Source organism: Sinocyclocheilus anshuiensis, unplaced genomic scaffold (genome assembly GCF_001515605.1).
Source record: "Sinocyclocheilus anshuiensis isolate Anshui unplaced genomic scaffold, SAMN03320099.WGS_v1.1 scaffold702, whole genome shotgun sequence".
In the NCBI taxonomy this organism is placed as follows: Eukaryota; Metazoa; Chordata; class Actinopteri; order Cypriniformes; family Cyprinidae; genus Sinocyclocheilus; species Sinocyclocheilus anshuiensis.
The window spans coordinates 2,952,763-2,967,598 of NW_015548184.1; the positions used below are offsets into that span (position 1 = coordinate 2,952,763).

General features: G+C 38.0%; 1 protein-coding gene across 1 annotated transcript in view; it reads right to left on the reverse strand.

Annotated features, from left to right (window-relative positions):
- The window catches only part of LOC107704844 (receptor-type tyrosine-protein phosphatase U), a 177,156-nt gene that overhangs the window by 40,140 nt on the left and 122,180 nt on the right, over positions 1-14,836 (reverse strand). The window contains exons 14-15 of the mRNA XM_016507867.1: positions 13,188-13,224; positions 1,558-1,696 (exon numbers count right to left, since the gene is read on the reverse strand). Coding sequence (XP_016363353.1) covers positions 1,558-1,696; positions 13,188-13,224 — 176 coding nt within the window. The remainder of the gene's footprint in view (positions 1-1,557; positions 1,697-13,187; positions 13,225-14,836) is intronic.

The window sequence follows — 14,836 nt, forward strand, 5'->3', positions numbered from 1 at the left end:
TTCCCCCCCCCCCCCCCCCCCAAAAGTAGGAAAATAAAAGCGAGAGGCTGAAGAGGTATGTGCTGATAACTGATTATGGAAAAGACAACTAAAATGCAAACAAATTGGCCATAATATTTGAGCTAGAAATACAGCACCAGATCAAAGAAACCAAAGGTGGTCAAGCTGGTTTGCTTTTGGTAGCTTAACCTGGTTTGTTTTATCAGGTCCAACCAGGTTAACCCAGAAAGCTCACCAGGTCAAGGGATGCATGATATATTGGTGTTTTAATTATTTTAATTATTTTTGGGTGGAGTAGTAGTAAAAGAGTAGTAAAGTAGAATTTTATTAAATTAACTTTCTTAAATTAACTTTCTTAATAAATGAATAAAAAGGCCATGACATAAAATAATTATCAGTTAATTTTATTGGCCATAATTTTAATATCTGTGCATCCCTAAAACCCAGCAACAATCAGACAAGGAGATGAAAGTCTAAAACAGTAGGCAATCACTATTCATGCATGTGAGAAATTCATATGAAAAACAGATGGTGAATGGTCTTTATCTGTTGTTGAAGATGAATCGATGAGATGACCATTGCGTAGATTCATCTTCAGTGATTGGTGCCGTTTGCGGAAGGAGAGGCTTGTGTCTCTCATTTGCCACTGGATCTGATGACCTTTTGAGAACCGTGGGCTAATTATCTCTGAAAGCACACTTTTTCCATCCCAATTATTGGCTCATTTCTGGTTCAGGGCGGCAGCGGGCAGGGCCTAATTAAGTGAGTAATTGAATTGCATTTCTCTTTAATTAAATATTTCACACTCAGATAATCTCAGAAGATGAAAACCCCTGGCAATCTCTCCGCCGATGCACGTGAGAATGCAGCGGAGAACACCTGGGTGCCTATTGACTGAGCCGAATAATCAAAGTCATAAACCACATTGGGTAGGTTTAAGTTAGTCATAGCTGAACGCACAATAGCCTGGTCTCTCAGGAACAGATTAAGTCTCATTTAAAAAGCACTTTCACAAGAAATATTTGAAAATGGCTCACAGACTTGTAAGTGTAAGTGTAAATTTGAAGCAGTTCTTTGTTTTGCAGCACATACAGTGGCTCCAAAAAGATTTGGACACTTAAGTCACACATTAATATGCATGAACGTCACTGCATATAATAAAATATCATAGACTCAAATATAATATAAATATATTTTTGAAAGATTATATATATTATATATATGTATATTCATATTTCACATTTTTTATGTAATCTAATGCAATGACAAAGAAATTTATCAGTGTAACTTAAATGTCTATATACCCTTTGCTTCACATTTATACTTTAAAGTAGGGCTGCACGATAAATCGCATGTGATATTTAATGCGCATCTTGTCAGTAAAGCCGTTCTGTAATCAGCGGTAAATCTCCATCAGATGGAGATTTACCGCTGATTACAGAACCGGCTTTCTGACAAGATGCGCAATAAATATCGCATGCGATTTATCGTGCAGCCCTACTTTAAAGCAACACATGCTCTGGCTCACGTGTTTCCGTCCTGACCAGAGGAACTCACCCTTTTTTAATGATTATGATAATGGCCCCAAGTAGCAGTATCAGGACCACCAGCCCACCAGCGCACACTCCTAGGATGAGCCCCATCTCCTCTGAGCGCTGTGTGACCTCAAGAGCACGCTGATGGTCTTTACAGGCGGCTGAAGAACACACAAACATACATAACAACAATTGAGAACACCAGCAATTACATATAAACATACAAACCAGCCTGAATTAACATATTTACCGGCAAACAAAACACAAACACACAAATCCAAAGAACTGAGGAGAGGAAAAAGATTCAAATGAAGCCTGATGGAAAAGAAGAGTTTATAACAGATGAACAAACATGTTAATTATGATCTCAACACAAGTTTTAATAATCGTTTTAATTCTATGGAAATAGGGAAGTCCACACCACAACTATAACGATAACAACACAGGGGAACAATATTTTTGGAATTATTTTTTTCTAGCTGATGAACGATAAAACATTGACAGCCAATCAGAATTCACCTGCTTAAGCTTGAGCGTTTAAAGCAACAGACAACTTAACTGCAGTGCACACTAATAATAAACATTGTGTCACTGTGTGTTGGTGTGGACATTAATATAATAAAGTGGTATTCTAATTCTAACCAGGTTAAACAAGACAGAACCAGGGTGAAAATATTTGGTGTGGCGATCAACGGCATGGTGTGGTACTGACATGAGGTCAGCCGATCAAGCTCTTAAACCAGCTTGTACCAGCTAATGACCAGCTAGCAACCAAGTAAATCTGACACAAGCTGGATTTCTCAGCAGGTTTAGAAGAAATAAACAGACATTCAAATTGAAAAGCAGAAGGAGACCTTTGGTCATCCACTGACAGAGGCACAAGACAAAATTGACAATCTGAGAAAGCAAGTGAGAAAAGCATCTACAACATAGTCCTGAGTCAAAACCCAAAACACAGTCATGAGCCAAGGAGAAAGAAATGAAAGATCTGGCAATCCTGAGAGCTCCTTCAATCGCTCATCATGAGCCGTTTCCCTACTGTACCACGCAGTTTGCATGCCTCCTCTGCAGCGCAAGTGACAACTGCACCTGGTCAGCTTTTTATCCCAGGCACCTGTCTCCACTGACAGCGTGTGGGCAGGGGTCATTTCACAATCGGAGGCTCCTGGGGATAGCATGACTCTCTGTCACACCACAAAATGAGACTGTGTGATCCAAGAGAGAGAGTAAAGAGAAAGTGTGCATATGCAGCGGAGCCTGAGGCAAATTGCCCTGACCTGGACATGCAGCAGCTGGGCTATTTATACTCTTTCACACACTCATGCTTGTACGGGTATGTTTTGCATGTTTTTGTGGGGGTTTGTTCGAGCTGATGAGTATGTGTGAACATCTATGGAAATCTGTATGTCTTGCTCTTTTCACAAAAACACTAAGAGGGGTCGTGCAGCAAATCCTAATCCAACTAAAATGATTAAAGATCAAATATTAAAATGATATATACGATAAAAATGAATATATAACAATTTTAATATGTTGTCTTTACATTAAAAATACACAAATTGTTATATTCGTCTTTCGGATGAGTCGTTAAACCGAGGTCCTGACTCTCTGTGGTCATTAAAAATCCCATGGCAATTCTCTTAAAGAGTAGGGGTGTAACCCCGGTGTCCTGGCCAAATTGCCCCCCTGGCCTTTGTCAATCATGGCCTCCTAATAATCCCCAACCACTTGATTGGCTCTATGACTCTCTCTCCTCTCCACCTGTAGCTGGTGTGTGGTGAGTGCACTGGCGCCGTTGTCCTGTGGCTGCAGTTGCATCATCCAAGTGGATGCTGCACATTGGTGGTGGTTGAGGAGAGACCCCCCACAGGATTGTAAAGCGCTTTGGGTGTACAACAATACACAATAAAGCGCTATATAAATGCATCATTCATTCATTCATATATTTAAATATTACATACCACATTATATAACCAACACTATGTGTTACGTAATTCAGATAAATCTGAAATATAGTGTTCTACACAAACATACATTAAAACTGTAGGAGGAATTACAGGAGACACTTTGAGATGCAAAGTATAATTTATAAACAAGTGGTCCATGACACATAAAATCAAGCAGACATTTTCCTTGAGGCAGACATTCAGCTGTTGCACTATTCATTGATTTGGCAAAGGCGAGCAGGTGTGTTGCCACAACAATTTAGAAAAAAATCCTGATAATCTCATGCAAACAACCAGTGACATGGCTCCAAGAAACCAGCAAATGGCTATTTAAACTAATAACTGGTTACCTGCCAATGAGGCCATGTCTGCTTAGTCAAATCCACAGTGGGAGTCCTACATCTTTGTTAATGAGGGACTAGAGATCATCTTACTCCGCCTAGTGTTAGTGCTTCCTTAATGTCTCTGTGGCCTGAAAGTTACAGGGCCCTATGAAAAAGAGAGTGAGCTAAGGCCTGAGGAAAAGGGTTTAGGGTTCCATGCAAGGCCAAGGCTAAAAATAAGTCATAAGCATGTGGAGGGATGTGGGGCAGCAAGAAAAAGAATTTGCCATGGCGCTCTCTGCTCCCTCAACAGCCAAAGGCAGTTTCAAAACTTCCCTGTCTTTGTGATAATGGCTCACTCAGAATGGCAAAGAAATGCCTCTGAAAACTGAAGAGCTTTGTTTTTTGTTTTTTTTTGCATTCTTTCCATTGACTGGAGTTATAGTATGGCATTGGATTGTACGCATATAATAATAAAAAATGAACATTATGGCATTATGTACTCACTCTCATGTGGTTCCAAACCTGCATGAGTTTACTTCTTCAGAGGAAAACAAAAGGAGAAATTCTATTTTCTGTGAATAACTTAAATTCCAGTCTGTTTCTCTAACAAAGCTATTGTATAACTTCCGAAAACGTGTAATATTGCATAAGGATTAGACTACTACTAATAATGGACTACTTCTATGATAACTGAAAAGCCTTTTTAAGCTTAAAAGCCTCAGTACTCAGTGTAACTGCATGGAAAAGAAGAAAGTCACACAGGTTTGTAACTATATGAGAGTGGGTAAATAATCAAATATTTTTGGTTGGAGGGAGAATAGTTTATTTAAAGTAGCGTAATTTAGACCATTCCTTCCTTTCCCTTCCAATCCAAAGCAACTTTCTATGTGACAGATTTGAGATATCTGAAGACAACAGAGACTATACTTTCTCAAACCCCCCACAGAGATCCCACATTACACTAGATTTGAGAAGTCAGACTCCCACAGGAATCTTTTATAAAGAGCCCAGCCATGAATTATCTTAGAAGAAACCATCTCCTTGGTTATCTCCATATAGTATAGTGCTTTTGGTGCACATCTTCACAGGCACAGATTTGCATCTAAGGCACCAATACAGTCTGTGTCTGCATCAGGCTGATAACAATATTAAATATACATAATTCTTTAGATGTCGACAGTGAAGGGATCTGATCTAGATTTACTATGTCTACAATTAAATGCTCTAAAAAAACAAACCTCATTTCCAAAAATGGTGAGACAGTATAACTGCATAAAATCAAAATGTAACACTTTATAATAACAGTCGTAAGTCATTTATAAGTGATTAGTTAATGATGAACTAATAATTTTAATAAACATTCATAACTGATTAAAAAGTGATATGCTAACAATTTGTGCATGTTTTGATTCATTTACAAGTCATTTATAAGTAAAAACATGACTATGCGTTCATAAATGATCAATAAGTGATATGCTAACGATTTACAAGTCGTAAGTTATCTTAAAAAATAGCATCATGAAATAATCAAACAGATCCTTAGTAAATGGTTAATAGTTACTAGTTAAGTTACTAGTTAATATATTAGCACAATATATCAGCACAGACTTGTGTTCTTTGTGAAGTGTGTGGGATCTAGTGATAATGTGAACCGGTTTTACCCTCCACACAACGGAAGGTTTGTAAAACATTTACAACTGATGAGTAGTTTACACTTTAGTCTAGGGGATGCAGAAAGTGTTGTAAATGCCTTGTATACACCTCAGATCATTTGTAACAGGTATGAAAAATCTACAAATGATGTGTAACGCATTTACAAGTGATGAGTAGTTTACACTTTAGATTAGGGGATGCAGAAAGCTTTGTAAATGATTTATTCATGCATTTACACAATAGGTTTTGAATACTTTGTAGTGTGTACTGCAGCGTAAAGGCTCACTAGTGAGGGTTTAGACAGATGTCTTCTCTGACACACATGGAGTATTTTAACGCTGTGCACCTGATGTGGTCTTCAGTGGAGGGTAAAACCGGTTCACATTATCATCCCACACACTCCACACAGAACACAAGTCTGTGCTGATGAGAGAAAGGGTTTAACACAACCCACTGGAATCCCCTGACTGTAAGTCATTTACACATGTTTATTCACTTGACAGCAAATAATTTATTATTCTTTAAAAAAAAATAGTTTCAGCATAATTGCATTTATGTGCTTTTTAACAGACCAGCTTACAACTTTAACGAAACGTACAAAAATTATATACCGATCATTTACTAATTGTTTGATCATCATTTGTTCATGATTAACAAATGTTTATTGAACAACAGTACAATGTTGACATTTCAATGAATAATAAGTGATTAATAATATATTAACTAGTAACTTATTAACCATTTACTAAGGATTGGTTTTATTTTTTCATGATATGCTATTTTTTTAAGATAACTTACGACAGATTTGTAAATCATTAGTATATTATTAATAATCATTTGTGAACGTATAATCATGTTTTGTAAATGATTAGTTCATCATTATCTAATCACTTGTAAGTGATTTATAACTTAATCTACAAAACATAGATAAAAATATTAACATATCACTTATTAATCATTTATGAACACAGCCATGTTTTGTAAAATATTAGTTAATCATTAACTAATCACTTATAAATGACTTACAACTGAACGTTATTATAAAGTGTTACCCAAAATTTAAGTGAAAAAAGCAGAAATCAATGAATGCAAAAACATTTTTGAAATTTACAAATATGTTTTTTATATTAGTTTTTTTTTTTTCAAATTTATTTATTTACTGCAATTTCATTTATTGTGTCAAGCAAAATATTTCAGAATCCTTAAAGACAAATTAATCTGAGAAGCAAAATCACATTTGATTTGTTTGGAGATAATTTATCCTGGATGTTAGGTGCACTTTGTCTTGTTATATTTTCTTTCCTTTTTTTTTGTAGAAAATAAGCCTCAGTCAATTTTAACATTTTATTTTTAAAAGACCAGCCAATTGAACAATATAAAACACAAAACACATTGCTTCTCATGTGTTTTAAGTATGCTCAGATATTTTCTTTTACTGTTAAACAAAACAAAGATTGATGCAGGATATTGTGCCAACATAATAGCTCTACCATAACATGCAAGTTCAATATTCCAAACACAAGATATGCAAGTTCATGCATAATCTCCACAATAACAGCTACATCACAAGTTCTTAATGAGGTATTAAATGTATTCATCGCATGAAATATAGATAGGAAAACATCCATTAAAGTTTGATGCAAACCTGATCAGATTTTTATCGTCGTGCTGACTTTCCTTTCAGAATATCAATTAAGCCCAACACAGGCATGAAATTTGTTTCAAGATTAATGTGAGCACCTGCCGAGTGCACCAAACGTGGAAATTAGCACTTGGAGTTACAACGAAAGTCTATTGTTATGTGAAGATTGCCAAGGGACTGTTAATTAAACTGTCACCTGTGCACTGAAATGGGAATCTTGGCAGCTTAGTTTTGTAAAACTATGTAATTCGGTTGCATTTTGAGAACATCAGGGTGTCAATTTTCTTCTGGACCTTGATTCTTGATTCCTATGACAATTTCATGGCCAATCAAAAGCAACAACCTCAATTATGGATTTTCTTGACAAGCTGGATTCCTTCTTATCTTATAAACCCTTTATGAGAGACCCTAATACAAGAAGTAAATGTAGTGAAACAGTTTCCTGTCCTTCTGTTTGTTAGCACTCTGTTTGTCAATTTGTTTAATCGTTCTTTCCTATTGAGGAAGTCGAGAGAGCTCCATTCTGTTCATCAATATGTTGGCGTGTGAGCCCACATCCCAAATGTGTGTCTGTCTTTGCCCACTGAGCAGATGGGACGACAAAACTGCCCTAAAATGTCCACTGCGTCTCTTGGCTTCATGCTCGGAAGGCTAGTCGTCACCCTCATTACTTAGTCTCAAAAAAAGTGCCAGGTCGATTTAACTGGGAGGCTGTGCTCACTAGCGGCAAAGACTACAATACCGTCCTGCCCACACTGATCCATGATGCCGTTCGATAGAAAGGAGTGTAGTTCTTTCTTGTAGCTTTGACAGAAATCTATGCTTCATGAACCTTTTCATCTTTCTCTGAGGAGCCTGACAGGTGGTAGCATGTATTGACAAGCACAGGTGATTCCATCAGTGGTGTTTGATGTGAAGGTCTTTCTCCTGACCAGACAGGGACCCGAAAACTGATCTCTCTCTCTCTGTCCACGTGCTGCAGCATGTCTGCTCCGAGACTGCCTGCCCCAGACAAATCTGCTTTGATATAGTTCACTCCCCTACCACAAGCAACCAAAACAAACATGATGAAAGAGTGACCTGTTCTCCGTTAGTGCCCTTGTCTCCAGAAGAGAAAGGGGAGGGGTAGGGGGCCATATAAGGGAAAAATCTGTGTGTCTAGACACAAAATTTCACTGTAAACCAATACACATCCCAAAGCTGCTTTGCCCTTTAGGGAATCCACGGATGCTTGCAACTTGTGTCGGAATTCTGAGCTCTGAATTCTGAATTCTAGTGAACCATTATGAAGTGTTTCTCAGTGGTACAGCTCTCAGAGGTTTGAGCAATGACCACAGAGCTGGACTACTGACCTGGAAGAGGGGAACCACTTTGATATCAAAACCTGGACTGGCAGCGTCCCTCGGTCACTACTTGAACGTTGAAACACTGAAATCTCTGAGGCTACATTCACACTGACAGTGTTTGGGATTGCTGAATTTACTGGAAGGTGTAAGCCTCAAGATGTCCTGTTCACACAGTCGTTTATAGTAAGAGCTTGAAGACTTTCTGTATGAACACCCTGTTGTAAAAACCAGCAAATGCTGGTTAGATATGTTTTGAAGCATGGTAGCTTGTTTGAGCTGGTTTAAGCTGGTCCTGAGCAACTAGCTCCTGCTCAGGACCAGCTTAAACCAGCTCATGGCCAACTAAAGACCAGCTTAAACCAGCTCAAACCAGTTCCCATGCTTCAAAACATACCTAACCACATATGCTGTTTTTTGAACAGGGCATGCAATGGAAGTAAAGCCTGTATTCTATTCGAGACCATCACCTCTAACAATATCAAAGATGGTGAGATAAACAAAACTTTAAAGTCTTCTCACTTAAGAAATTAAAAAAGTCCAATTGTGAGTTCATCCATCACATTTTAACTAGCCTCCAGAAGCTTTTTATAGTAGACAGTGGCGCAAACTGATGGGAGAAAACCTTCAGATAACAGGCAGCACATATCTGCATCTTTGTAAGCTACCAAAATCACACAAGAAACCTGAAACACTTAATAGACACTTATGTAAAACTTGGAGTGGCTCTCTCGCATTGAATTAATTGAAGACTAATTGTCCAATCCAATTTCTGTTCACACACCATGGGTTTTCCGGAAATGAGTGAGTCCTGAAAATTTAACAGTGTGTGAGTTTGGTTAGACCCTGTAAGAAAATAAAATCGTAGACCAACAGAAAAGGTACTGGTACAGGTATATGACAACATCTGTTAAGTTTACTGACATTTCCTTCATTTCTAAAACACAACACAATGCAAGGACTCATCGAAGAATGACAAGCGTATTCTGCTGCTGTGAGAACTTGGCCCAAATCTCTTTAAGAAGTTTTAATAACATATTTCAAATCAGGGATAAAATCTCACAACAATGACTTAATTTAGATCAAATGATGAAATCAAAACAATTCTCAGGCTAGTCCTGCTAATGAAAATACACATTCTAGTGCAGGGTTCCTCAATAGGCGGCCTGTGAGAACATTTTTTTTGGCCCGCGCTAATTTCAAATAATATGGCATGAAAATTCAAACGCAGTACGACGCAACAAAATACAATAGAACCCATTATAATCAGTGATGCTACCTACACTGGATGCGGCGCGACACGACAAATCCCCGACAGTAAACTGCTGACTCGTTCTATTTATGACGTACTGACACAAAGTTCAATTGATTTGCAATGCTTTGTCGCGTCCAGTGATATGATGTGACAGCAAAAACATGGCAAGTGTGAAGAAAAGAAAAGTGGACATGGAAAATAGATTATTCAAATGTGAATGGACTGAACAGTTTTGAGTGAGTGAGTGAGTGAGTGAGTGACTAATACGAGTGAGTGAGTGAGTGAGTGACTAATACCATCTTTGTTATGGAATAAACGTGTTGGTTCGCAGTGTAATTTATTTTTAAGATCTGAGGTAAAATATCTATTGTTGCATTCAGTATAGCTATAAAGATCACACAAAATAATATTCAAACTCACATTAGACAATTTTAACATTGAATAAATCACATAATAATTTCCTGAGATTATCACTGTCATATTTTGTATATTGTTCCTGCGGTGACGTCGCAGAAAATAAAAACCGTTTCTAAAATAGAATCCCGTGTCGCTGTCACGGGTGGTTAGGACAAAAACTACTAAAATATACTTTTTATCGCTTCGCGTTGCGTCTGGTTGGGACACACGGTGTTACAGTTTGATTGTTTTTAATATTCAACAGGCAAAGTTCTTCTGTATCCAGGGGCGTAAATTTCGTCAAACAGTAGGGGGGACAATAAACAAAATTTGTCAAGAGCAATTTTTGAAGGGAACACAAATAATACAGCTAAAATTGTACTTGTAAGGATATGTATACACAGAGGAATGGCTTACTACTATTAGTGCAGCAGGGAGACTGTGCCAAATTAGAACACTTCAAGCTGTAGTGGTCGCGCCGCGGCACAGCTCTCGTGTCCGTTGTAGACATTACTATCCGTCACAGTGTTGCCAAGTCCGCGGTTTTCCCGTGGAATTGGGCTACTTTATCACTGTTGCCGCGGGTTGTTTTTCATGTCCGCGGGTTGAAGCGACCCCAATAATGTGTATTTTAGCCCCCGGAACGCGATTTTTACCGGGGGACCCCCTCGAAACGCAGATAGTTTGGGCTAGTTTTGAGTAGCAATTGAGCGGGTTTTGTTATGAAAACCTGGCAACCCTTTCCGTCAAGCAGGTAACATTATTATTGCTAACATAGCGACTCATTGAAAATACATTGGCATTATCTGTATTAAAGAGAAAATAATCACTTCATCCGATGTTTAAGTGAATAAAATAGCCTTGAAAACCTTACTTACTGGAGTTCCATAACTATTGGCTTTGTTCTCTCTCACCAGACTTGTGTGTGTGTGTGTGTAGGTGATGTAAAAGAGGAAAGCAGGCATTTGGACCAAATCACCAAATGAGGCAAGGGAGGGGGAGACTCAAAATGTTTCTAAACTTAAAATGCATTTTTGCCCTGTTTGAGTTGTTTTACTAAAACAGTGGACATTAAAATATTTAATCGCGATTAATCGCATGATTGTCATAAGTAACTTCATCGCACCTTTTTATCTGTTCTAAATGTACCTTAAATTAATACTTTTCAAGTTTTAATACTCTAATCAACATGGGCATGGACAAATATGGATTCTTTATGCAAATGTATGTTTATTATTAGTGAAACCATAGTCAACACAGAGCATGAAGACTAGACATGTTTCAAAGGTCATAGATGTTAGAGGTCAAAGAACTTATTCATGTCTATTAGACACATGAAAAAAAGAACAGAAATACCAGGTTCCCATTACTTCTCTTTATTTGCACTGAGCTATTTACTTACACAAGCCTGTTTACATTATTTGCAGGACAGGGCAGCTCACTTCTTCTGAACATGCAAAATGTACATTTATTATTTATTAATACATTTGTTTGCCTCTCTGTGCCCACATACTGTATTTTGATGCAGCTAAATTCTCAATAAACTGTTTCATTTATATAATTTACTGTTTCTGTTGTCAGACAATGGAATGAATATGAAATAGTGACAGAACCGCGACCCATTAAAAGACTACATTACTAGCTCTCCCTTCCAAGATGTTAATCTGCACAAAAATCCTGATTTATAATCGAGCCGTCGTCTGATGAAATCAAATACACATAAGATAAAGACAATAGCTGTGCTGTGATTTCAGCTATACTGGCATGTAAAATTAGAGAAGCAACATAATATCTGGCTTAACTGAAAGCGCTGCTCCTCTGCCGCTCGCTAAACAGAGCAGACGCAGATAGAGGTGTGTGCACAGCGGGAAAGAGAGACCTTGCGCTCGCGCGGCAGTACTGGCGAGTCTCAGAAACAAAATAAGGTTTGGGTAAACCCTACAGATTTGTCGCTATGAGCTTTTTTGAAAGAAAAAAAAAAAGTCGCAAAAGGGGTCTGAAAAGTTGCTAAATCGCTAAGTTGGCAACTGTGCATCTCCATTTCTCCAACTACGGGTTAGGCCACCAGTCAAACGGAAAATGTGCACGGCGTTAATCGCGTGCTAATAAAATTAGTGCCATTAAAATACATTTGCGTTAACGCGTTAATTTTGACAGCCCTAATATATATGTATATATATTAGGGCTGCACGATAAATCGCATGTGATGTTTAATGCGCATCTTGTCAGAAAGCCGGTTCTGTAATCAGCGGTAAATCTCCATCACCTGCGGGCTTATATATATATATTGTTCTAGTGTAAACAATAAGGTGATTGGCCTTTGTTATTCTAAGGCAGGGCTTTCTACAGCTGCTGCAATAGTTGTATCAATAAAAGCAACCAACTCTAAAGCAGAACTACAGATGCCATATTTAACGTTACAATTTCTCCCATTCAAGTGGTCTATCTCCACCCCTTTTGATGTCTCAGATGCTAAAATCGACACTGACGCACCATCCGCCTGCAGCAAACTGTTAGTTCCTGTGGGATCTGGAGCTAGAATGCTGATGACAACTTGGAAAAGCTGTGGCCCTCAGGCATGTATATTGTGAATAAGTAAATAGCAAATAAACTGAAAAACCTACACTTGTGCAGTCAGAATACCAACAGCCATCCAATCCACTGCAATTTTTATGTTTTACTGTTTGTGGCCACTCTATCATACTTTAACTTGTTTACAAACTCTTTACATTCACTTCATGTTAAAGGGGTAATATCGTCATTTTAAGGGCCTCTTTCACTGACCCTTCAATAGAATGAAATCTGAATGTAAACCCATTGTCAAAAAGACAAAAATATGTATTTTAAAATCCCACTCATAATTACTCATAATCATAATTACAAAATTATTTCTTTATTTTTTAATATAAAATAGTTTCATGCCTGGTAAGAAACATTTATAGTCTAAATTTATGCAAACCCTCAGTACGTTGATTTCGACCCTGTATAGGTCAATTCACCTCACTCTGTCCTTCAAAAAACATTTTCACACAAAACTGCATAGTACTTCTACAAAGAACAAGTTCTGTAGCATCAGCATTGAATAACTCACCTTTACGGGCGATGCGGATGCAGTTTATCCTTGTTTCCTGTGAGAAAAGAGAACAGAGATGCAGTGTCACGCTGTGGGAAACAGTCAAACGGCAGAAATAAGACAGTCTGATACCTGATGAGAAGTCAAATGGGCTCACACTGACTTTTGCTGATTCAACAACAGCATGAATGCCAGTAAAAAAGTAAAAATACATTTAAAAACAGCACCGTGTCTCACTCACCTACCCTATTGTGTGTGTGTGTGTACTTTTCGAGTGTGGCGATAAGATATAAGCCTTTAATGTACAGAAAATAGCAAAGGAGGACAAAAGGGGCAGGGGGGATGACTTCCAGCCAGGAGAAAATGATAAAAAGGAATTAATTTGTTTGAAATCGCAGTTGATGACATACTGGTGTTATGAAAACGACCTTTGTCAAATAGCGCTAATGAGATCCGAGCCCATAATCCAATTCCGGCCTGCCACCTCGACAAGAAGATGCATTATCAAATTAAGATTTACAGATGCTAATTTGGGCATTATGGAACAATTATGCAAATCGTCCCATCCGGAAAAGGAGTGAGCGGCCTCTGCTCAAACTGAAAATCCAATCCGAACGGCCTTGGCTCCTAAAGCCTGTCATAACCCTATATCATCTCAGAAAACACAAAAGGGAAAGTGAGGGCGGTAGGAAGAGGAAAAAAGGTAGAGAGGGACTCGCATTGATGTTTCAAGAGAGGGAAGAGGGACACACATGGATATTTTAGCCCCCCTAAAACATCCACACGCTTAAAAATGTCATGTAGGCCAATCCAGGCTTTACGAGAAACTCATCTTTATCTGCTCCAGCAGCCATCATTGAGATGCAAGTGTGCCATGGCTCCCAATACACACTCTCCCATGAGAGCATATCGCAGGGATAAAGCAAACACTGCCTGTTTTCTCCAAGCACAGAGCCAGTCCTAGATGTCACACTGTAAGAAGTCATAGCTCACCATGCGTGTGAGAAAAGACTGACCCCGAATGACAGGCGAGAGACAGCCAGTGGGCTTTGATCAGACAGACGCAGACACAAAGCTTTAAGCTTCCCTGCTCTATTTAATCAAATTTGTAGGAGCGGTCATGGCAGGCACTGCAAAAGGGGATCTGTCAGCAAACTCAAGCTAAGTAAATGAATTATGAGCACTATAAATATAACAGGCCCAGGGAGGCATGGGAAAGGAACTTATTAGAAAGCTCCTACTTGGTTCAGAGCAGACGAAAGGAGGCATGCAAGAAAAAGAGAGGGGGGAAATAAGAATTCATGTTATTTTCCCTAGGAAATGAGGCCTCCCAAATCAATTGTGCTACTGTAACGTGAAAAAAATAAATCTAGTCTAATTGTGAGTGATATTGTGGTTTACAAAAGTATAAACATCATGGAAGTATAAGTTTTAGTGCCTTTATGCTGAAAAAAAAAACAATGAATTACAGCATAAATATTTAAAGTAAAAAATACTGATTTAAAGTCATGATAAATACCATTGAAAGTAGGAACAACAAAAAAGTAAAAGATAATGAAAATTTTATTGAAAAATACGTTTTGATGAAAGATGAATTGTCATGAAAAATTCACAATGCAAAAAATGTAATCTATTTATTGAATAATGCATAAATATTTGAAAATACA